This window comes from Anomaloglossus baeobatrachus, chromosome 6, assembly GCF_048569485.1.
Source record: "Anomaloglossus baeobatrachus isolate aAnoBae1 chromosome 6, aAnoBae1.hap1, whole genome shotgun sequence".
Classification (NCBI taxonomy): Eukaryota; Metazoa; Chordata; class Amphibia; order Anura; family Aromobatidae; genus Anomaloglossus; species Anomaloglossus baeobatrachus.
The window spans coordinates 215566013-215591991 of record NC_134358.1 but is presented as its reverse complement, the minus strand read 5'-3'; the positions used below and the strand labels follow the sequence as shown (position 1 = coordinate 215591991).

Sequence of the window (25979 nt, the reverse complement as noted above, 5' to 3'; positions counted from 1 at the left end):
TGATGTCGTTGGGTGTAAAGCCCCCTTTAATTTTTAATGGTCTTTAGTTAGGGTACCTCTTGTTGCCTTTGTAATTATATTAGTTAACCCTATGCTGACCAGGTAACAGATTTGAGTTTCAGCATTTAATCAGCATGGAATGATGTCCATATGGCTTAAATGGCAATGACATACATGTGGCCTAAATGGAATATGGACAGGGGTTTGTCTTCATGAGAAAACCTTTCTATGAACTGTCTGATGAGGTGCACATAAAATAGTAAATTATAACCTCACCTCTTCATATGCATGGTCACGACTTGGTCTTTCAGCAGGGAAAGACAAATTAGAGAAATCTACCAAGTAAGTGTATCCTCCAGGTAGATCATTAAAATCGTCATCAGTTTCAATCATCTAAACAACAAGGAAAATATTATAAAATGAAAAAATATCTTGATACCTCGAAATATTAAAGATTTTGTCCACTACTTTAACACTGATGTCCTATCCTAAGGATTGGGCTTTCTCTCTCTGTTTCTCCTCCTGGGGACTCTCCTACTCCTCTTCCCCTACACTGCCCTTTTTATAAGGTCCTCTCCTCCTCTTCCTTAACCCCTAGACTGCCAACCCAGGTGCCAGGGCTGCTATCACTGAGCTAGACTGCCATCTGGTGGCGACTTACACAATGCTCAAATATATTTAACATTTGACATCAACCACCCATGTGCTGGCTACTTCTGCGGGGGTAGGCATAGCCCTGACCCCCTACAATGACCTATCCCAAGCATAGGCCATCAATGTTAAAGTAGTAGACAACCTCTTTAACTATGTAATGAAGTAGTCTGCAGTAAGCAGATTGCATTGCACCCAGAATGTCTCTTTATTTAGTCTATTTCAAAGGAATCTGTCATATCCAGAAACAGTATTTATAGGTTAAATCTGCAGGTATATAGCACTGAAATCCTGCCTGCCTTAAAATTATTATCTGGGACTATTTTTTTTATTTTTACTATAGGCATAAGAACTAATAGGCCGGCAGTTGCTACCGAACTGCCTGTTGTGCCAGGCATCGATCTATGCCAGGACAGAGCGGTCACAGACATCTTCTGTCAGTGATTCAGCAGCTTCTGCTGACATCATGTTGATGGTGCAGCAACTTCTCTTCCGCTCTGCTCTGTCGACGCGGTGACTATCAACATCATGCTAATCAACAGCACTATTCCTGCTGCCTAACTGCGAATAGCCGGCTGTCAATCACCATTACACTGGCAGACACATACAGCAGCCTTGAAGAGAAACAACTGCTCTGTTGTTGTGAATCGCCAACAGGAGTGGTCAAAGACTCTTCTGTGCCAGGTAGAACAGGCAGGTAGCCTCTTTTAGCAACTACCTGCTTGTTAGTTTAGGCCCATAGTGAAAAAAAGTTAGGGGTACTTTACACGCTGCGACATCGCTAGCAATTGCTAGAATTGTCGAGTGCGATAACACCCGCCCCCGTCGTACGGCCGATATGTGGTGATCGCTGCCGTAGTGAATATTATCGCTACGGCAGCATCACACGCACAAACCTGTGCAGCGACGTCGCTGTGACTGCCGAACAATCCCTCCTTCAAGGGGGAGGTGCGTTCGGCGTCACCGCGACGTCACTAAGCGGCCGGCCAATAGAAGCGTAGGGGCGGAGATGAGCGGGACGTAACATCCCGCCCACCTCCTTCCTTCCGCATTGCCGGTGGACGGAGGTAAGGAGATGTTCGTCGCTCCTGCGATGTCACACATAGCGATGTATGATGCCGCAGGAAAGAGGAACAACATCGCTACTTACCTGACAACGATTTTTTGTTATTAAACGACCTCTCCAAAACAAATGATTTTTGTCTTTTTTTGCGATTGTTTTAGGTCGCTCCAGCCTGTCACACGCTGCGATGTCGCTAACGATGCCGGATGTGCGTCACAAACACCGTGACCCCAACGACATCGCTTAAGCGATGTCGCAGCGTGTAAAGTACCCCTTAGTCCTAGATAAGCCCTTTAAGGGGCATTTAAACTGCAAGATAATCATGAATGAACATTTGTTTCACGATTTCTAAAATAAAATATATTGGAAAATAAAAAAAAACACAAAAGAAAACCCAATGAAAAAGCACAAATGCCGAGAAACATGGCAGCCTATGAGCAATATAGTAGAGATCTTGCTCTCTCCTGTTTTCAGCTCTTCAGGCTTTTCTATATAGTATGTTATTCTCCCATTTACCATCTCCATGTCATAAGATGTGAGATTTTAATGGCGGTCCCAGACCATGTGAAAACATGATTGTAAAATATGGTAGATTATTTCCCATATATTTTTTGTTGAGTATTTCTAGAAAGTAAGCTTTTGATTATTAATTTATGCAATGAACTTAGAAAATTGTTTTAATGATTGTGTGTGTTTGTGCCTTGTACCTTTTATAGAACTGCAAAAAGCATTCTGTATTTTACATGCTTACCCTGACTACAAGATTATAGTCTTTAAATCCGGCCCATGTGAAATATTCTATTACCCAGGAGGGGTAGCTGAAGATTTCATCCTTAAATGAAACAGAAATGGCATCTAGGTATGTGTCAAAGTCCCAAGAATCCTTAAGGATTTTTGCTCCTGAAGGCGGCTGAACAATTCCATCTCTATGAAAGGAAAAATGACTCGAAGTTTGTTTTGATCTTTATATGCAGGGTTACTGTATAATTCAGGATTGATCCTGACAATAAAAACAACATTGCAAACTTGCCATTTTTGTCAACGTTTTGTAAAGATCGAGTTCGGGTTTTGAGATAACGCGAACTTGCGACTTTACAGTTATGGGATGGGGCAGGGGGAGGTGTAAAATAAAGAATATAGTTAATAATAAACATTGTCATTATACTTACAAGTCTCGCGACGCGTCCTGCACTCTGTCTCCCGCCGCTTCTGCATCCGATCATTGCTGTGCCCTCCCGGTAACCATCGCTGACGATAGGACCTTCCGTGACGTCATAGCCATGTGACCAGTCACGTGTGAATGTTGTATTACCTCGTTGGTTAGAGACCAGTCACATGGCTATAATGTCATGCAAGGTCCTATACTGTCAGTGCATCTCGCCAGTACAAGGTGCTCGCCCGAGCATCTTAGTACTCAGTATACTCGTCGAGCGCCGTGTACCAGCGAGATGCTTGGGCACATGCTTTGCTCCCCCTCCCTGAATGCTGGCGCTCTTTACAGAGTCAGCCTACATGCAGGGATTGGCTGCCACACACTGTAATGCCACAGCCGGTGATGAATAGCGACGCCAGGAATCAGGTAATCGGAGATCACCATTGCTATAGTAACCCGCTCATTAGGTTACTATGGCAATGGTGGCAGCGGTGACATCACCGCTGACCAACCCGCAGCCTCTGCTCGATTACACAGAGCAAGGAGCAGCAGCGTTCTTCCTTCCCCCCATGCTGTCTGATATAGCAGAGCTAGATCGGTGACAGAAGACCAGGATCCTGGAGGGGTGAGAGGGAGTAATAAAGATGGAGTCCCTAAGTGTGTCTGTGTATTTATTTCTAATAGAGTATTTTTTCTCTGTGGGTTTTTTTTTAACCTTTTATTGGAGATTCTTAATGGCCAGGTCAAACTTGGCCTGACATTAAGAACCTTGGGCTTAATACCAGCTCGTAAAACAAAGCTGGTATTAACCAATTATTACACAGCGTGCCACCCGGCACCAGGGCCGCTGCAAGAGTTGGACACAGCGCCAGAAGATGGCGCTTCTATGAAAGTGCCATTTTCTGGGGCGGCTGCGGACTGCAATTTGCAGCGGGGGGACCCAGAAAGCTTGGGCCACCCTGTAATGCTGATTCCAATCCCCAGCTGCCTAGTTGTACCTGGTTGGACACAAAAATTGGGCGAAGCCCATGTCATTTTTTTTATTTTTTAATTATTTTATGAAATTCATGAAATAATTAAAAAAGGGCTTCCTATATTTTTGGTTCCCAGATGGGTACAAATAGGCAGCTGGGAGTTGGGGGCAACCCGTACCTGCCTGCTGTACCTGGCTAGCATACAAAAATATGGAGAAGCCCACGTTATTTTAATTTTATTTTTTTGGCAATAAACTTAAAAAAAAGGGCTTCCCTGGATTTTCCATTGCCAATGAAGGTAACACCAAGCAGTGGGGGTTTGCAGCTAGTAGCTGCTTATATTACCCTTAGCTAGCAATAGAAAATGCAGCGGGAGCCCACGCATTTTTTATTTTATTATTTTTTTAAATAACTAAAAGAAAAAAATGGGCTTCCCTGTATTTTGATCGCCAGTCACGTAAAGCCAGGCAGCTAGGGGCTCTGATTCTCAGCAGCCCAGAGCTGCCCCTGGAAATGGTACATTGTTTCTTAGCGCCATTTTCCAGGCGCTTTACTTGGCTCGGTCAGCGGCCCTGATGGCGGTGGCACTCTGGGTAATTAAGGGGTTAATACCAACTTTGTATTCTCAGATGGTACTAAGCCCGAAATTCATTGTGTCATGCCAAATTAGACATGGCCACCATGAATTTCTAGGAAACAGTAAAAAAAAAACAACACATAGAATTTTTTTTTATTAGAAATAAAACAAAAAAAACCATTTAGAAACTCCATCTTTAAGATTCTTAGTCTTACGTAATCCACAGGAACAGCAAAGTCAGCTCTGCTTCATCTTGTGCACAGTGTCTATACAGAGTGAGAAACAAAGAAACCCATGTCAGCTCTGCTACATCACTCTGCACAGAGCGATGAAGCAGGCTGACAGTGAGGGGATGATTGCACTTAAGTCTTGCATTGCATCACCCCACTTTCAGGACAGGAGCGACTCAGCTGCATCGAAATAAAAGCAGTTGGCCCGCTGCTTTCGGGAGATTGTGCACCGTGATGCGATGCGAAGCGATGCGACACTCGCATTACGGCACACAAGGTCCTTTGATGATGTCATACTCCTGTGAGCAGTCTGTAGCCAATGAGGTAATACAACATTCACATGTAACTGGTCACATGGGTATGACATCACGGAAGGTCATTTTAGCCAGAGGTGCTTACCGGGAGGCACAGCAATGATCGGACAGACGGAAGCAGAAATGCTGGGAGACCGAGTCTGCAGGACACGTCGCAGGACCTGTAAGTATGATCATAATTTGTTTAATAACGTGCTTTTTTTTTTACAGCCCCTGGACCCGAACTGGACCCAAACTGTAACATGAGCTTCCCAGCAAAGCTAGTGTTCGGGGTCGTGTGCACGAACACCATGGGTTCTCCCATCCCTAATAATCACACCTCAAGTCACACCTACTAAGCAGTGAGAGACATTCATCAGACACCCGAGACAACAGGGCTAAAACCCAAATCTGGGACGGTCCCTCCACATCCAGGACGGTTGAGACTAGAGATGAACGGATGGATTCACAGGACTCTGTTCTGGCATCCAGGGCAGTTGTACATGCCGGCTGGAAGGGAGACTGCAAATCTTTTACCTCCTGGCTTTTGATTTTCTAGGACAGGCACAACATCATCTGTATGTCCTGCTCATCTCTAGCTAAAATATTTGGATTTATTTTTGTTTATACATTCATAGTCCTAGCAACCAGAACTTTCTCATCTTGATGTCACTATATGACACTTGGATTTTTGAGTTTGTAAAGCCGTGTTCGCAGGGCCGGCGCCAGCACCCGGCAAACCCGGTCAAATGCCGGGGCCCTGAGCTGCCGGGGGGCCCACTCGCGGTGGCAGGAGTGGCGCACCGCTACTCAGGGGGGCCCGGTGGCCGCGCTGTCACCGCCCCCCGCCGAGGATCGAGCTTTCAATTGCATCGGCATCGCAGGTGCCGATACAATTGAGAGCAATGATGAGAGAGTGAGCGGCGCTCTCTCTCTTATCATTCTCCCCGCTGTGACTGTCGGCGTTCTTCTGACAGCTCTGCAGAGGACCGCAGTGACGTCATCACTGCGCGCCTGCGGAGAGGTCAGCGAGCGACAGCAATGGACGACGCGCCGAGGAGACCGGATCAGCGGGGGAACGAGGAGACGTCAGCCGCCCCTCTACTGACACTGGGCTCCCCTGACTCACAGGCCGGCCACTACACAGCGGCACTAGTACACATAGGTGCCCGGCAGCCGCTCTGCAGAGCCGGCTGCCGGGCCCCTATGTGTAGTGCCGCTGTGTAGTGGCCGACCTGTGAGTCAGGGGAGCCCAGTGTCAGTAGAGGGGCCCCTGACCTGGAGAGGCCACCAGTCGTGTCTGAGCTGCAGGAGTGCTAGTCCTGACCTGCACAGCAGACGGAATCTCCATCCTGCAGGACCTGCGATGATGTCACGCCCATGTGACTGTATGGGAGGAGACACAGGAGGCCGGGCAGAAAGCAAGATACTGAATCCTGAAGGAGATAATGGACACATGGTAATAAGAAAAGAGGGGACATGAGGGTGAGGGGGGCTGCAGGGTGAGTGACATATGAGGGCTGCAGACTGACAGAAGGATGTGAAGGGGTGCACAGTGTTTGAGAGGGGTAAGTTGGGGTACAGGCAGGGTGAGATATGTGGGCAGGGTGTGTGTGATATGGGGGTGTATTGTGTGTGATATGGGGGGTGCAGGCTGTATGGGGAGCAGGGTATGTGACATATGGGGGTGTAGTGTGTGAGATCTGGGGGAGGTGCAGGCTGTAAGGGAAGCAGTGTGTGTGGGATATGGGGGGTGCAGGCTGTATGGGGAGCAGTGTGTGTGTGTGATATGGGGGGTGCAGGCTGTATGGGAAGCAGGGTGTGAGAGATATGGGGGTGTAGTGTGTGTGATATGGGGGTGTAGTGTGTGTGATATGGGGGTGCAGGCTGTATGGGAAGCAGGGTGTGTGAGATATGGGGGTGTAGTGTGTGTGATATGGGGGTGCAGGGTGTGTGACATATGGGGGCAGGGGCGTAACTACCGCAGTCGCAGGGGTCGGAAGGAGAAGAGAGGTACTTGTTTTTTTATTTTTTTTTATTTTGCTGGCTGCATGACACATGGAGGCCTGGGGGTGCTGGCTGCATGATACATGGAGGTCTATGGGACTGCATAATAAACATGAAGGACACCTTATACATGGACTAGGGGTGCATTATACATGGAGGAGTATGGGGCTGCATAATACAAAATGAAGGACACCTTATACATGGACTAGGGGTGCATTATACATGGAGGAGTATGGGGCTGCATAATACAATATGATGATTTATGGCGCTACATTATAATACATATAGCACTATGGGGGCTACATTATAATAAATGGAGAAATATGGAGGCTACCTTACACATGGTCACACATGGGTGTGCGTTATAAAACATGGAGGACTGTGGTGCAGTATAATATATGGAGTACTATGGGGTGAATTATAATACATGGAGAACTATGGGGGTGCATTATAATATATGACGGGTTATGTGGGACCCTTTATATTATATGGAAGGCTATGTGGGGGCCATTATAGTATTTGGAGATCTATATACAAGGAGGACAAAGATACAAGTATGGGATGGGAATGTTTTGTGCTGAGGGAAAAAGGCTCTTTCCCTCAGCACCCAGCTTTCCCATGCTCCGCTATACATCTCTCAGCACCCAGCTTTACTCTGTTATGGGAAAGCTGGGTGCTGAGGGAAAGATGGATATCAGAACATGGGAAAGCTGGGTACTGATAGAGGGATTTCAGATCATGGGAAACCTGGGTGCTGAGGGTAAGAGCCAAGTGTCAGCATCATTATCCTGTACCCCGAGTGTCAGTGTCATTATCCCGCACCCTAAGTGTCGGTGTACGTGGAGGGGGGCCCCGATCCAAATTTTGCACCAGGGCCCATCAAACTCTAGTTACGCCACTGAGTATTAATCACTGTATTCTACATGAGGGTGCCTACTGCTATCTGGCTCTGCACTGTGCTATATACAGGCTATGCTATATACAAGCTGTATGCTACATGAGAGTGCCTAATGCTATCTGGCTCTCCACTGTGCTGTCTGGGTCTGCATTGTACTATATAGGTCTGTGTACTACATGAGGATACCTAATGCTATCTGGCTCTGCACTGTGTTATATAGGTGCTGTGTACTACATGAGGGTGCCTAATGCTATCTGGCTCTGCACTGTGGTATTTAGGGGCTGTGTACTACATGAGGGTGCCTATTGCGATCTGGGTCTGCATTGTGCTATATGTGTGCTGTATACTACATTAAGGTGCCTAATGCTATCTGGGTCTGCATTGTGCTATATGGGGGCTGCATAGTGCATATGGGGGCTACATAATACTATATGGAGGACAATGGGGGCTTCATAACACAATATGGGGCTGCATACTACTATACCCCCAGAGTTGTATGTCCCCTCCACCCAGGTGCTGTATGTCCCTCCCCACCCCAGAGCTGTATACACCCAGAGCTGCATGTCAACCCCCCACCTCACAGCTGTCCCCCCACCTCAGTCACTGCCCTCCTCTAGAGCTGTATACCCCTTTCCTCAGTAATATGTACTCCCCCCAGTATTGTGTTTGTCCCCAGCCTCTCTTGTGATGTATATACAGCAGTGTTAGTGTGCCCTATGTGCGGCCATGTCTGTTAGACAAGCCGGGAAGTGAATGAGGCTGTTGCCGGCTTCCCAATATTAGAAATATATATACAGGATAAATATATAAAAATAATGTGTGTGTATGTATGATGTGTATCTATGTATGGCAGTGTATTTGACTGTGTCTAGATTTATGTCTATTTATGTGTTTTTGTGAATTTCTCTTTAAATAAGTATGTGTACGTGTGCCTGTATGTGTATGTATCTGTGCATGTCTATGTGTGGATGGGGCCCACTGAGACTCTTTCGCTCAGGGCCCACAAAAACCTGGAGCCGGCCCTGCGTGTTCGCACAATGAGTATTTGATGATTTATTTACCTCAGTATGTATAAGCCCAAACCATAAGTGGAACAGTCATAAGAAAAGTAAAAAAGAAATACGAGCACCACGTCTGTATTTTTTACTCACTCCTGGTTTTGGCTACAAATACTGAGGTAAAAAACTCACCAAATACTCAATGTGTGCACGTGGCCTAAGACCATGTTCACACGTTGCATAAATACTGTGTTTTTTTGTTTTATGCAGGTGTCCACACCAAAATGTTAATCTACCCTGGTTATCACATTTTTGCTGTATTTTTTATGCCCTTCCTCTGTATTTGATGTATTTTTGGGTTCTCATGTAAAGCTGTATTTTAATGTAGTTTTTATAGGACATAAAAGCTTTGACTCTGCACTTACAAATGCAGGTTTTTATGCTCCAGATAGAAGCGTCTAGAGAAAAACTTAGGGGTGTACTTACTTTTGTTGCCAGTGGTTTAGACATTAATAACTGTGTTGAGTTATTTAGAGAGAACACCAAATTTACATTGTTAGATAAATCTGCACACTGACTACATTGTAAGAAAGTGTCATCTCTTCAGTGTTGTACCATGAAAAGTTATAATTAAATATTTACAAAAATGTGAGTGGTGTACTCATTGTGTGATACTGTATGTATCTATCTATCTATCTATCTATCTACTGTGTGTGTGTATATATATATATATATATATATATATATATATATATATATATATATAAAAACTTTAGGAACCTTGAAGTCTCCTTTAAAAGCTCCTTTAAGGTATCTGGGCTTCATAGCTACCAAACTGTTGGAGTGCTGTGCTGCCATGCCCTGCAATCTGACAGTCCAGCAATCTGGTAGTCAGGTCACTGGAGTTCACATTTGGGGGCTCCTCCGCTGCTCTCAGTGAACTCAGTTGAACTCGCTGCCGTACTGTCGGATTAAGGGAAATGGCCGCACAGCAGTTCAGCAATCCGGCAGTGGCTTGAACTGAGCTCACTGATAGGAGCAGGGGAGCCCTCGAGTGTGAACTTCGGTGACCTGACTTCTGGATTGCTCGTTTGCTGTGCCGCCATATCCCGCAATCCGGCAATCCTGCAGTCAGGTCACTGGAGTACTCACTTGGGGGCTCCTCTACTGCCCTCATTGAACTCAGTTGACCCCGCTTCCAGATTGCCGAACTACTATGTGGCCGTGTCCTGCAATACGACAGTCGGACTGTCGGATTACGATACACAGCCATACAGTAGTCCAGCAATTCGGCAGCAGGTTCAACTTTCACTGAGAGCAGCGGGGGAGTCCCTGAGTGTGAACTCCAGTAACCAGACTGACGGATTGCTGGACTGCTGTGACACTGTGTCCCGCAATATGGCAATCCAACAATCTGGCAGCCAGATAGATGCGTCAATTGTGGGATGGCTGCGGGCTGCTATTTTTAGGCTGGGGGGCCCAATAAACATGTCCCCAGCTGTTTGATTTTTCTGCATTTATCTGCACATAGGCGGGGAACTGCATGTCTTCTTTTTTTCTTTCATTGCACCTGCCAATCACAGTAATGCGAGTTGTGAGTAACGAGTATCCAGAATACCTTAATATTTGTGCAAGTAACGAATCGTGGCGAATATATTCACTCATCACTACTCAGGAACATAAACATTGTTTCATAGACTGAAAAACCATCCCAAATATACAATTTATTACTAGCTGATCTTCTACACCTGGAAAGTTTATGCTAGTGTATTATTTTTATTGACAATAAACAGATCTTAAAAAGGTCTAAATAAGTGAAAATCAAAGTGTTGTATATTAGAAAGATGGGTAACCTATAACTTTACTGTGATTATGCGTTTTTTACAATATACAGTATATATATATATATATATATATATATTTATATATATATATATATATATATATATATATATATATATATATATACACACACACACAGACACACACACACAGTGGCATGTAAACAAAATGTATTGCACCCCTGGTCAAAATTACTGTTATTGTTGACAATTACGCAAATTGAATATGAAATGATCTCTGAGCGGCATAAAGTTAAAGGAGTTGTCCGACATAAACTCAAAAATTGTTTTTTAAGCTAATCTGTGCTGTATTGTCATATAAAACATCCCTACATATTTTTTTTTTGTTTTCTAACTTTTGTTCCTCTTGAATTATTCCTCTATTCTCTGCAGACACTTTATTTACCTGCAGCTCAACCAAACATGAAATCTTCCTATGCCGAACCTCACAGTCAGAGCTGGCACTGCCCAACCTCACTGTCCAACCCCGCCCTCTTCCCAGCCATTAGCTGTCAGTATTCTGCCCCACCACTGACCACTCATCACTACAGAATTGCAAGTAACAGCCTCACATAGGGCTCTGCACCCCCCCACATGGCGCTCTGCACCCCCCCCACATGGCACTCTGCACCCTCCATACGGCACTCTGCACCCCTACATACAGCGCTCTGCACCCCCCACACACAGCGCTCTGCAACCCCCACACAGCACTCTGCAGACCATTATAGCAATATACGCCCTCACCGTGTAGGGAAAAAATACATACTCACCTTTCCTCAGCCCCCACCGCTGCTCCTCGTTTGCCCACTGCCCGTGCTCTGCCCATATCAGCACAGTAGTGACAGCACTGCTGTACTGAACTGTCAGAGAGCACAGACAGTGGAACAATAATTAGAAGCAGCGCTTCTTAGAGTGCTAAACAGCTGCCTAGAAGAACCCATGGCTCCTATTTTTTGGTACAAAGTTAGAGTATCCTGAGTTTTTATAAGGCCCCCTTCACACGTCCGTGAAAAACACGCACGTGTGTTACGGGCCGTTTTTCGGGTCCGTGTCCCGTTTTTGTGTCCGTTTTTATGGTCCGTGTGGCACCTGTGTGAATTGCGTATGCTAGCCGTGTTTGTGTGTAGAACGTCCGTGTGTGCATGTGGAATTAACATGTATGTGTACGTGGAATGTCCGTGTGGAATGTCCGTGTGTGTGATGCACAATGTCGTTTATAAATGTCGGCTGACAGCAGACAGAGTTGCGCGATGAGAATGAACTCGGGAGAACTTCACCCGACTTCATCCTCGTACTGCGGCTCTGTCTGTGTCGAGTACTGATTAGCGGTCACCTGTGAAGGATTCACAGGTGACCGCTAATCCCCCGAGTGACTGAAGTTTCCCCCTCTCTCTCATACTCACCGTTCCTCGATCCCCGGCGCGGCGCTGCACGGCATTCACACTGCTGCGGCGGCTTTTACTATTTTGAAAAAGCCGGCCGCTCATTAAACAATCTCCTATTCCCTGCTTTCCCCGCCCACCGGCGCCTATGATTGGTTGCAGTGAGACACGCCCCCACACTGAGTGACAGGTGCCTCACTGCACCCAATCACAGCAGCCGGTGGGCGTGTCTATACTGTGCAGTAAAATAAATAATTAAAAAAAAACGGCGTGCGGTCCCCCCCAATTTTAATGCCAGCCAGATAAAGCCATACGGCTGAAGGCTGGTATTCTCAGGATGGGGAGCTCCACGTTATGGGGAGCCCCCCACCCTAACAATATCAGTCAGCAGCCGCCAAGAATTGCCGCATACATTATATGCGACAGTTCTGGGGCTGTACCCGGCTCTTCCCGATTTGCCCTGGTGCTTTGGCAAATCGGGGTAATAAGGAGTTAATGGCAGCCCATAGCTGCCACTAAATCCTAGATTAATCATGTCAGGCGTCTCCCCGAGATTCCTTTCATGATTAATCTGTAAATTACAGTAAATAAACACACACACACCAGAAAAAATCCTTTATTAGAAATAAAAAACACAAACATATACCCTGGTTCAACAATTTAATCAGCCCGAAAAAGCCCTCCATGTCCGGCGTCATCCAGGATGGTCCAGCGTCGCATCCAGCTCTGCTGCATGGAGGTGACAGGAGCTGCAGAAGACACCGCCGCTCCGGTCACCTCCACGCAGCAACTGAGGTGAGAAGCGCGATCAGCTGAGCTGTCACTGAGGTTACCCGCTGTCACTGGATCCAGTAACAGCGGGTAACCTCAGTGACAGCTCAGCTGATCGCGCGGCTGTCTTCATTTGGAGCTGTCGGGAGCGGCGGTGTCTTCTGCAGCTCCTGTCACCTCCATGCAGCAGCGCAGTGAGCCGCGCTATCAGCGGTGCCATCACTGAGGTTACCCGCGGCCACAGCTGAAGTCATCCCGCTGAGATCTGTGGCCGCAGGTAAACTCAGTGACAGCTCCTCTGATAGCGTGACTCACTTCAGTCGCTGCGGGGAGCTCACAGAGAGCGGTCATGGTCTATGGCCGCTCTCTGTCAGCTTCTGATGTAGCAGAGCTGAAAGCATCGTGGGACCTTTTTGGATTACGTCGGACATGGAAGGGTATTTGGGGACTTTAATAAAGTGGTGAAAGAGGTTGCTGTTTTTTGTCATTTATTACAAATAAAGGAATTTTTGGATGTGTGTTTTTATTTTCTTTAACTAACAGGTTAATCATGGAAGGTATCTTGGTGAGACATCTGCCATGATTAACCTAGGACTTAGTCGTAGCTATGGTCTGCTGCCATTAACTCCTTATTACCTCGATTGCCACTGCACCAGGGCAATTCAGGATGAGCCGGGTACAGTCCCGGGACAGTCGCATCTCATGGATGCGGCTATCCCGGGTTGCTGCTGGCTGACATTTTTAGGGTGGGGGGGCTCCCCATAACGTGGAGCTACCCATCCTGAGAATACCAGCCTTCAGCCGTGTGGCTTTACCCTGGCTGGTATTAAAATTGGGGGGAACCGCAAGCCGTTTTTTTTTAATTATTTATTTATTTTACTTCATGATATAGACCCGCCCACCGGCAGCTGTGATTGGTTGCAGTGAGCCAGCTGTCAATCATCGTGGGGGCGTGTCTGACTGCAACCAATCATAGGCGCCAGTGGGCGGGGAAAGCAGGGAATACAAGATTGAATAATGAGCGGCCGGCTTTTTCAAAAGTGAAGAAGCCGCCAGAGCAATGTGAACGCCGTGCAGCGCCGCGCTGGTGATCGGGGAACGGTGAGTATGTTAAAGGGGGTGGGAGGGAGAGACCGACATGGACAGAGAGAGAAAGAGAGACTGCGATAGAGACACACCGACAGACCGACAAAGAGGTACCGACCGACCGACAGAGAGAGAATAGAGCCGTTTAATTTAAAATAAAAAAGTTAGAAATTGATACATAGATATATAGATTTATAGAAAGATAAAGATAGATAGATAGATGCATAGAAATATATACCGTATATATCTAGACATGGATAGGAAGTAAGCCACATTAAGGAAATAAATATAGATACATAGATACATAGATAGTATAATTTTGAATATAAATTATATTAAAATTTTTAAAAAAAATATTGAGAGATTGCTATAGATAGATTTGTGAAGTTAGATGAATATTGATAGATATAAAGAAAAATAAACATATTTAATGTACATTAAAATTCCATTTTATAACTATATATATTTTAAAATAAAACTATAAATGCTGTATGTAGATTTATAGGGCTAAATAAAGATTTTGAAGACTTTAAAACAAAACTATGTTCTTCTGATTTTGTTTGTCAAGGGAAAAAGGATCCTTTTTGCCGCATACAACCGATATTGTGAAAACACAATCTGGCGCCCATTAAAATACATTGCAGCTACTGCTGCAATGTACAGGATCCGGTGAGCTGCTGTTTTTGGTCTGAGACAAAAAACGCTGCATGTAGCATTTTTGAAAGATGGTTAAAAACAGCAACTCAAAGGATCCTGAATCTGCCACATGCAAACGGATGCAAACGCATGTTGCCGTGAGTCCATTGACAATGCATTGAGCAGACAACGGATCCGGCAACATGCAGTTTGCATTATTCTGAACAGTTAAGTTGAAGATGATGGAACTCTAAAAGGCATAAAGTTAAAGATTACACACTTCCTTTGTATTTAATACAATATAAATTCTGTTTGTGTATATGTATGTATATATATATATATATATATATATATATATATATATATATATGGACAGCGACAGAGCAATGTCCAGCAATAACGTGAGCAGTCCGGGATGCTGTTAAAGTTTTTCTTTCTTTTTATTCATAGATCCATTAAAATACAGTGGTCCAAGCAGTTCAGAACAGCATTATCGCAGGAAAGTAGCGCAGATAGGACTACGCGTTTCACAGTCCAGAATCTCAAAGATATATATATAATCTTTTTTATTTATTGATTTTTTTTTCTTTCTACATTTTAAAAATATTACAAAAAGGGCCAATGCACAGGTTTCGGCACCCTTGGATATTTCTATGCTCAGATTAGGCTAGCTTCACATCAGCGGTATTCTGCCGGTCGGCAGAAAAACGCAATATATATATATATATGTATATATATAATGTATATACACAGCGGTATCTAAAAATACTATTATTCTGAACAGTTAAGTTGAAGATGATGGAACTCTAAAAGGCATAAAGTTAAAGATTACACACTTCCTTTGTATTTAATACAATATAAATTCTGTTTGTGTATATATATATATATATATATACATATCTATATATCTATATATAAATACACACACGTATTTTTTTAAAAAAATCACCTATCAGTTGGGTCTTTCAGTAACCTGCCCACATCCAGTATCTCTCCTGGCTTCGGGGTCCATGTATTGACATTTGACATTTTTTCAATAAGTTGATTGAGTGTTGCAGCATCATTCTTAAAGTTTGTTTCCTTAAGGTATCTGTTTTAAAAATAAAAATAAACAGCATTACTATCCACTGCTAAAAACACAAAGTAAGTCTTCTGCAATATATTTGCCATTTTTGTTGTGTGCAGACACCAAACTGTTCAGGATTCGAAACAATGGTGGACTCCCATAGAATACCTTACCTATACAGAGACCAAATGGAGTGTAAAAATCCCTCAAAAGAAGATCATAAATCAATAATCATCCTTTTTGTCTGAAAGGTAAGTTTTAGTGAACATATGTCAATACAAAAAGGATTAAAAAATTTTTAAAAAACAAAAAAAATAATAATATAGTGAATAGATGGAGAAGTACACTTGTGAGAACAGAGGGATAATAGCCCATGACCCAGCACTTGCCGGCACCCTGAACAAGGGGGTGATTTAAACAGATAAACTCAGTGGTTTCTAGTCCTGAAGCAATGAAGATGCAAAGATAGGTCATAAACAATACTGCCAAAAGGCCACAAGGTGGTGATAGTGAGCTGGAACATGTCAACATGTGCTGAACTATCTGAAAGATAGATGAACCAAGACACATTGTGAATATGAATCCAGAGCTAAGCAGGACATTTATAGCAGGACAGTGCGCAGGAACACTTAATGTCAGGGGTGCCCGGGAGTGTTGACGCGCCCCACTATTCAGGCATCATGTTTGTCTACTTCTCTGTATCGAGGTAAAACGCCATTTATAACAAGCATTCACTTGAAGTCAGTAAAGTTTAAGGGCTATTATATAAACAGTTATTCCACTGACGACAACTCTCATAAGTGTTACTGGGCCTCGCTGAGCGCAGTGTTGAGCCTGTGGCTTTGATGAGAGTTGTCATTGTTACCTGGCGCCTGTGAATAGGTTGCCAAGCTGCATTCGGGGATTATGGACTATGATGGAATAGTTTTGGGGGAACATTTTTGATAATAAATTGGTAAACTAGGGCTAGTGTGGGAGAGTCTTTATTCATATAAACTATTTTTACCTGTTTTTTTTTATTACTGGGTTAATAATGGAGGGTGTCTGATAGACACCTCTCCATTACTAACTCACGGCCTTGATGCCAGCTGACATCAACCCCAAAAAGTATTGCTATGATTGCCACCGCACCAGGGCAACTGGGAAGCGCCGGACAAAGCGCCAGAATTGGCGCATCTAATGGATGTGCCAATTCTGGGGTGGCAGCAAACTGGTATTTTTTAAAAAAAAATGTCTATTTAGAGAAGGAACAACTGGGCACAATTCTATGTTCTTCACAGTAAATCCTCACAATACTATTGCTGTTGTTGAGGCTGGTTCTCATTAGTAACCTGTAGTAGTGGCCACAAATTAACTGGAGTATCTCCTTTAACCTCGGTGCTTCTCCAAGTTCAAGAATACAAAGTTACTTCAAGCATGGAAAATAGCAGGCATTGACCTTTTTTTTTGAGTTTTCAGGATTTATTCTTCAGACATAAGGGGAGGGATGCACTCTCTTCCCTTCCCTGTATGTCTGAAGAACAAATCCTGAAAACTCGAAAAAAAAAACGGTAAGTGCCTGCTATTTTCCATGCGACTGGTATTTTTAAGTTGAGAAGGGCCAAATAACCATGGACTTTCCCAGTCTGATAATATCAGCCCCCAGCTGCCTGCTTTACCTTTGCGGTTTATAAAAAATGGGGGGACTCAAGTGTTTTTTTTTAATTGTTTATTTATTTAGTACCCTGCAATGACCTGGGAGTCAGAGATGCATCCAGGCTTCTTCTCCATGCTGTTCCCATTCCATTTTCAGCCCCCCAGCCCTCTTGTTAGGGTGTTCCACAGAAATGCTTGAGTTTCCCATTGACCTCCATTATACTCGTTGCTTGATTCAAGTAGCGAACACTCAAGCATTTAGTGCTTGCTCATCCCTAAAGCTAGTATCTAGTTTGCCTGTTCATCACTACTGCCTCCATTTAACCAAATAGTTGCTGATTGCATATTTTACTGTCATTAATGATACAACTCTACCATTACATAATATTTGATTGCTGCTAGTTCTAGACTGATTATAAGAGTACATGCTGTGAGGTAGCGTGGTCGGCTGCGCAGCAGAAGACACGGGATCCAGGCATTAAGGTTCACAGCACACGGTTTAATCCAAACAAAAGTCCACAACAATATACATGTGCCTCTCCAGCAGAGGACTCAGGGAGTTCTGTTCACTCCCTCACACCCGGCACACCTGCCCTTGTTCCTGTCTCCATTTAACCCTCCCTTCAGCCTGTAGGGAAACAGCATTAACCCTAGAGTGGATTTACTTTCTATCATGGAGTGAGCACAACCGGGGCGAGACATACCGGCCGTCATAGATAACCCCGGTCACAGTCTCACATACCCCCCCCTCAGTTCAAGCGTGCGGGGTTGAACTCCCGCCATCAAACACGGGCCGCGGGACAAGGCATCGGCGTTGCCCTGCAACCTACCGGCCCGGTGTTCAACCGTAAACCGGAAGTTCTGCAGAGAAAGGAACCACCGGGTAACCCGGGCATTCCGTTCCTTGGCGGACCTCATCCAGACCAGCGGAGAGTGATCAGTCACCAAGCGAAACTGCCGTCCCAGCAGGTAATAGCGTAGGGACTCCAAGGCCCACTTGATCGCCAGGCACTCCTTCTCCACTACGCTATAATTCCGCTCGGGAGGGGTGAGCTTCCTACTTAAGAAGGTGACGGGGTGTTCCTTCCCCTGAACCACCTGAGACAGCACTGCCCCCAGGCCGACCTCTGAGGCGTCAGTCTGTACTATGAACTCCTTCCGGAAATCAGGGTGTACAAGAACGGGCTGTCCGCACAGGACCCCCTTCAGGGCCCGGTAGGAGTCCTCGGCCTGCGGAGTCCAGCGCACCATGACGGACTTCTTGCCTTTGAGAAGGTCCGTCAAGGGGGCTGATAGTCCCGCAAAATCCTTTACAAACCTCCTGTAGTACCCCACGATACCCAGGAAGGCCCTAACCTGCTTCGTGGTCAGGGGTCTAGGCCACTTCTGGATCGCCTCAACCTTGTTAATTTGGGGCTTGATCACTCCTTGGCCTATCACGTAGCCCAAGTTGCGGGCTTCCGTGAGTCCCAACGCACATTTCTTGGGATTGGCTGTCAATCCGGCTGTTCGAAGCGCGTCCACCACCGCTTGCACCTGTTCCAAGTGGGTCTGCCAATCGGAGCTGTAAATAATGATGTCATCAAGGTACGCTGATGCATACGCCTGGTGGGGTTCCAGCACTAAGTCCATCAACCTCTGGAACGTGGCCGGAGCGCCATGTAACCCAAAAGGCAAGACAACATAGTGGAAGAGACCCTCCGGCGTAACAAAAGCGGTTTTCTCCTTGGCGGACTCCGTCAGTGGCACCTGCCAGTACCCCTTGGTCAGGTCGAGCGTGGTAAAATATCGCGCCTGTCCCAGCCTGTCAATCAGCTCATCCACCCGGGGCATGGGGTAGAGATCGAACTTGGATATTTCGTTCAATCTCCTGAAGTCATTGCAGAACCTTAAGGAGCCATCGGGTTTTGGTATTAGGACAATCGGACTAGCCCATTCACTCCGGGATTTTTCGATGACCCCCAGGCGTAACATTGTCTTTACTTCCTCTGATATGGCTTGTCGTCGAGCCTCCGGTACCCGGTATGACTTCAGGCGTACCTTCAGATGGGGCTCGGTGACAATATCATGTTGTATCAGACTGGTCCTACCGGGCAGCTCGGAGAAGACATCGGGGTTCTGCTGAACCAACCGTCTGGCCTCTCGCCTCTGTGTCTTGGTGAGGGCTTCTCCAATCCTTACTTCCGGTTCGTCCTCTCCGGAGGTCGCTGGAGCCGGATGTGAACGACCCGAAGAGGAGGGAAATGGGGAAAAAACAGCCATCAGGCTTTCCCGTTCCTGCCAAGGTTTTAATAGGTTGACATGGTATATTTGTTCAGGTTTCCGCCTACCGGGTTGCAATACCTTATAGTTAACCACCCCGACTCTTTCCTTTATCTCGTAGGGGCCTTGCCACTGAGCCAGGAATTTACTCTCCGCCGTGGGGATTAATACCAACACCCGATCCCCGGGTTTAAAGGTCCGCACGGTGGCTTGTCTATTGTAGCGGCCGCTTTGCGCGGCCTGAGCCTCCTGTAAATGCTCCTTCACAATTGGCATGACCGCGCTTATGCGGTTCTGCATTCCTAAAATGTGTTCAATCACACTTTTATGGGGGGTGGGCTCTTGCTCCCATGTTTCCTTTGCCAGGTCCAACAATCCCCGGGGATGTCGCCCGTATAACAATTCAAAAGGCGAAAACCCCGTGGATGCCTGTGGCACCTCTCGTATGGCAAACATCAAATAGGGAAGCATCATATCCCAGTCTTTCCCGTCTTTTGAAATCACCCTTTTGAGCATGGTTTTCAGGGTTTTATTGAAACGCTCGACTAAATCGTCCGTTTGAGGATGATACACAGATGTACGCAACTGCTTGATCTGGAGTAGCCGGCATAGCTCTTTGGTCACTTTAGACATGAATAGGGTCCCCTGATCCGTAAGGATCTCCTTGGGCAACCCCACCCGGCAGAACACAGCAAACAACTCCCGAGCTATAAGCTTTGCTGCAGTATGTCTGAGAGGTATCGCCTCGGGATACCGGGTGGCATAGTCAACGATCACTAGGATGTGTTGATGCCCTCGAGCGGACTTTACGAGGGGCCCCACCAGATCCATCCCTATCCGTTCAAAAGGGACTTCTATAATGGGTAACGGTACCAACGGACTGCGAAAATGGGTCAGGGGTGCGGTAAGCTGACACTCCGGGCAGGTTTCGCAGAACCGTTTTACCTCCCCAAAGACCCCGGGCCAATAGAACCTTTGCAATATTCGCTCCTGCGTTTTCTTGACCCCTAGGTGGCCACTCATAAGGTGTTTCTGAGCCAAGTCGAGGACCCGCCGGCGATGCGGCTGGGGCACCACCAACTGCTCTACCCCCACGCCCCGTATTTCATCTACCCGGTAGAGTAAATCCTGCTTAAGAGCGAAATGGGGGTACCTTACCTGGGCACCGGGCAGCTGTGCCACCCCGTCAACTACTGTCACCCGACTCCGGGCATGTATTAACGTAGGGTCCTGGAGTTGGGCTGTCCCAAACGTATCCGGGGACGCCTCCAACTCCGGGATGGGCTCGACCATTTCAGCCTCTCCTGCCAATACCTCTAGGGGTGACCTATCGGGTTCACACTCTGTCCCTATCATGGTGACCCCTACGGCAGGCGTCCCGGATTCAGGATTGTAGGGCTCAGGTCCCGGACTGACCAATATCTGAGGGGACTTAGGGGGTCCCCTCCATAAAGTCCAAAAATAGGGCAGATCCCTTCCTAGGATCACGTCATAAGGAAGAGTGTTAAGAAGTCCCACCTCATGTTGCACCTGACCGCAAGGTGCTGTGATGGTGACAATCCCCGTGGGATAGTCTCGGCGGTCCCCATGTATGCAAACCACCCCCACGGTACGTCCTGTGGCCTTTACTTCAGCCCTCAAGGTGGATCGCACAAGGGTCACTAAGCTTCCGGAATCCAACAATCCTGTAACCGGACATCCATTCACCTGTATTTGGCACAAGTGGGGATCCGTCTTTGGGGAGACCAGGTCAGCGGTACACACCACCTGAGCATACATTGAACCCCGCCGGGTAACCCCACAATCCATGGGCTCCGTGGTGAGTGGACACTGGGCTTCCATATGTCCCACCCGCTGGCACCGCCAACATCTAATGGGGACGGAAACCCCCTTGACGGGTTGTTGTTTAGGGTACAGAACCTTCCGGACCTCAGGAATGGCGGCCGCGGCCTCTGACGGGACGGTAGGGGACTCCTGTACCGTTGTCAGCGGTGGGTCCTTGGCCCTAGGCTTGGAGGGGCCGGACCGACGGGCGGTACGCAAAGTCTCAGTGTCCCGTATCAAGTCCTGCGTAGCCACATGCCGCTCTACCAGGGACACTAATTGGTCCTGGGTACTCGGGTCACCCTGTCCTACCCACCGTTGAACGGTGACGGGTAAACTGCGCACAAAACGATCCACTACTACCCTTTCCACCATTTGCGCCGGGCTCAGAGTGTCAGGCTGCAACCACTTTTTTACAAGATGCAATAAGTCATAGGCCTGGGAGCGTACGGGTTTGGCTTCCTCATAGAACCACTGATTTACCCGCTGAGCCCGTACATAGGTATTCACCCCCAACCGAGCCAGTATTTCGGCTTTCAGGGTCACATAGTCAATGGCGTCCTCGGTACAGAGGTCCAGGTACGCTTTTTGGGGTTCCCCCATCAGATAGGGCGACAATACCTCAGCCCACTGGGGGGTCGGCAGCTTTTCCCGCTCGGCCACCCGCTCAAACACCGCCAGGAACGCTTCCACATCATCCCCCGGGGTCATCTTTTGCAACGCTTGTCTCACCGCTTTCCGGACGCTGCCGTCGTCACCCGGTCCCGGGGTTGTTGCTGCCGGTCTGACACGGATCGATTTGGCCAGGAGAACCATCTGTTCTTGATGTCTTTGTTCCTGCAATTGCAAGGCTTGCTGCTGACGTGCATTGGCCTGAACCAGCTGTTCTTGGTGCCTTTTGTCCTGCACTTGCAAGGATTGCTGCTGACGTTCCAACGCCTGGAGCAGGTGTGCATTGGTCTGTTGCTGCTGTGCATTAGCCTCTTGTAGCTGTGCATTAGCCTGTTGTTGCTGTGCATTAGCCTGTTGTTACTGTGCATTAGCCTGAGCCAGCTGCTTTAGTATGTCCTCCATGGCGTCACCGGGTTTGGGCTGTAGTATAGCTGCTCGAATCCAGGACATGTGCTACCGGGTCACCAGGGATGGATGCTACACCTCACCGGGCTGGCATGCCCGCCGATTCTCCACCATATGTGTGGTAGCGTGGTCGGCTGCGCAGCAGAAGACACGGGATCCAGGCATTAAGGTTCACAGCACACGGTTTAATCCAAACAAAAGTCCACAACAATATACATGTGCCTCTCCAGCAGAGGACTCAGGGAGTTCTGTTCACTCCCTCACACCCGGCACACCTGCCCTTGTTCCTGTCTCCATTTAACCCTCCCTTCAGCCTGTAGGGAAACAGCATTAACCCTAGAGTGGATTTACTTTCTATCATGGAGTGAGCACAACCGGGGCGAGAAATACCGGCCGTCATAGATAACCCCGGTCACAGTCTCACAATGCCCTGGTCAGTTTTTATCTCGTTTTTTGTATTTTTGCTGCTTAAAAAACGCAGTCTATACAGATCAATTAAAATGATTGGGATTCATAGAAATCTCATGTACACTGTGCTTCTTTTTCTACTGTGTGTAAACTGACATGTGTTGCTTTTTTCCAGTCTGCAGCATGTCAATTTCTGTTGCGGGTATGCTGAGTTTTCTGTGTAGAATTTCCCCATAGACTTGCATCAGATATGGAAAATCCACAGGTGAAAAAAATGTACATATGTTTTTAGTACATTTCCGTTGTGTAAACACATACAAAAGGCATGTAATCCACACCCAAGAATGTTAATACCATAAAGTTTCAAAAACAAAGCAGCTTTACTTAACCCCTTCACGACCCCCCGTCGACTTTCTGTTTTTCGTTTTTGCTCCCCTTCTTCCAAGAGCCGTAACTTTTGTTTATTTTTTCATCAATCTTGCCATATAAGGGCTTGTTTTTTGTGTTACGAGTTGCACTTTTGAATTAAACCATTAGTTTTACCATATAGTGTACTGGAAAACGGGAAAAATTCCAAGTGCAGTGAAGTTGCAACCCGGCAGCATTCACACATTGCTCATCTGGGAAGCGAGCAATGTCAATCAGAAACGGAGGAAAGCCCAATATACAAATGAGGAGTCGTAACGGTGCACCAAATGCTTGGCCTAGCTAAGCCTCCTCATATGCACATGAATTAATAGGTATTTTCTCAGGCCCTGTGCCAATAATAGGTACAGTGCTAAGGTGATGTGGTTTTTATTGGGGCCAAGTCCAATCTACATCATTGAATAGCCCATTTAAAATGTATTTTGGGGATGAGCCACTTCCTTTAAACAGGAACTTGTTATCTAAATAGCAGTTTACATTCTATTGTCGTCATTTTTTTTACAATTTTAAACATCCTTAAAAGGGTTAATCATCTGTACATTCCTGGAGAGTAAACATACTTATCTGATGGATGAGCCTCAACAAAGTAACCGGCAAAGGGACAATAGATGTGAGGGTTCAAATCCTTTACAAGCTGAGCTTTGTAGTTCAACAGTTTCTTCCTCTCTGTTTTGATGAACTGTGATTTCCATTCCTCTGTAGAAAAAAGCACAGACCAACCTCTGAATCATGTATTTAATGTATTATAGTATAATATTCTTATCATTAGCTTAAATAGTTTGTAAAAGGAATCTGTCAGCAGCTTTTTGCTAGGTAATTGAGAGCAGCATGTTGTAGGGAAAGAGACCCTGAACCGAGCAATGTATCACTTACTAGGCTGTGTATTGCTTCAATAAAATTGATTATCATTACAGGACTTAGGGCGGCTTTGCACGTTGCGACATCGCATGTGTGATGTCGGTGGGGTCAAATCGAAAGTGACGCACATCCGGCATCACTTTCGATATCGTACTGTGTAAATGCTAGATGATACGATGAACGAGCGCAAAAACGTCGTTATCGTATCATCGTTGCATTCACCGACATTTCCATAATGCCGGTGCCGCGACAGGTGCGATGTTGTTCCTCGTTCCTGCGGCAGCACACATCGCTGTGTGTGAAGCCGCAGGAGTGAGGAACATCTCCTACCTGCCGCCGGCGGCTATACGGAAGGAAGGAGGTGGGCGGGATGTTTACATCCTGCTCATCTCCGCCCCTCCGCCGCTATTGGCCGCCTGCCGTGTGACTTCGCTATGATGCCGCACGACTCGCCCCCTTAGGAAGGAGGCGGGTCGCCGGCCAGAGCGACGGTCGCAGGGCAGGTGAGTGCATGTGAAACTAGCGTAGCGATAATTTTCGCTACGCCAGCTATCACAAGATATCGTACCTGCAACGGGGGGCGGGGACTATCGCGTGCGACATCGCAGCATCTTCTTGCGATGTCGCAATGTGCAAAGCCCGCCTTACTGCCTTGTGCCATCTAGTCAACATGCTGTGTATAGCTGTAAGGGGTAGTCGGACCCCTGGTAGTGAAGGAACGTTTTCCCCCCTGAAGACGCCACACAGTGTGGTGGCAAATGGTACTGGTAAAATGTTACCTGTCGTTTTAGCTAATAAATGGTTTCCCCACTAGGTGCCAGTGCAGAGCAGTGTGCAGAGGGCAGTGTGCAGTCAGATGTGACTGGAGAAAGAAGTCTGAGGTGACGGGGCAGAGTGAGGGAGTGAAACGTGGCAGGCAGCCAGAGTGAGTGCCCAGACAAAGAAGTGAAGGTACACAGGAACGCCCGTAGAAAGGAAGAGAAGTAGTTCCCCGGCAAAGAAGTGGAGAGGTGAGAACTTATCCGGAGCCGGTAGTCTGTGCTAGTTCTGCCCTATAGTAAATCCGGGTTCAGTGTGCAGCTACTAGGGGGTTAACGCATGTCTCTCTCGAAAAATGTAATACAAGGAGAGCTCAAAACTGGTTCACAGACTAAAAACTCCTTAATATAAAAAATATCAATTTTATTAACAAAAGCATTTAAAAACACTTCCACATTATATAGAAAATATTAATTGGTGCCATACAAAGATTCCAACATATATCCCCCTTATTATTCTAGTCCTATGTGTTACCCCAATTAAGGAGCAAGAACAAATGTCAGTAAGGCGCAATATACAAGTATATCCCTAAACAGTCCAATAGTCAAGGGTCCTACAGTCAAGATCCCTAAAAGCAGCACTTTTTTACCCTAAATTAGTCGGTTCTGCACTGAGATATAATTCCATATATACTGCCACTTCCTATATTAGTGAGGAATCTTTGTATGGCACCAATTAATATTTTCTATATAATGTGGAAGTGTTTTTAAATGCTTTTGTTAATAAAATTGATATTTTTTATATTAAGGAGTTTTTAGTCTGTGAACCGGTTAACGCATGTCCCCTGCAGGCAAGGGAAAGTTACCGGGGAAAGAGGAAACCGTCAGCAAGAAGTGTAACCTGTAAACCGAAGTGACTTGATGTTGAAAGGTGTAAAGAAGAGTGGAAGTTGTGTTCAATAAAATTTTTCTTAGTTCATCAACTGCCTGTCTGTGGCTCTTTACTGGGAGTGGTGAAGAGGCCTGTGAGCCGAGAGAAAAAGGTGTCACCGAGAAGCAAATTGCCCACATGGAAGTGTCCCTGCTATCCACACTCTGCCCCACA

General features: G+C 46.4%; 1 protein-coding gene across 1 annotated transcript in view; it reads right to left on the bottom strand.

Moving 5' to 3' along the window:
* LOC142243092 (cytidine monophosphate-N-acetylneuraminic acid hydroxylase-like) overlaps window positions 1-25979 on the bottom strand; it is a 186225-nt gene that overhangs the window by 10465 nt on the left and 149781 nt on the right. Inside the window, exons 9-12 of the mRNA XM_075314674.1 lie at window positions 23819-23954; window positions 15510-15650; window positions 2466-2640; window positions 277-393 (exon numbers count right to left, since the gene is read on the bottom strand). Coding sequence (XP_075170789.1) covers window positions 277-393; window positions 2466-2640; window positions 15510-15650; window positions 23819-23954 — 569 coding nt within the window. The remainder of the gene's footprint in view (window positions 1-276; window positions 394-2465; window positions 2641-15509; window positions 15651-23818; window positions 23955-25979) is intronic.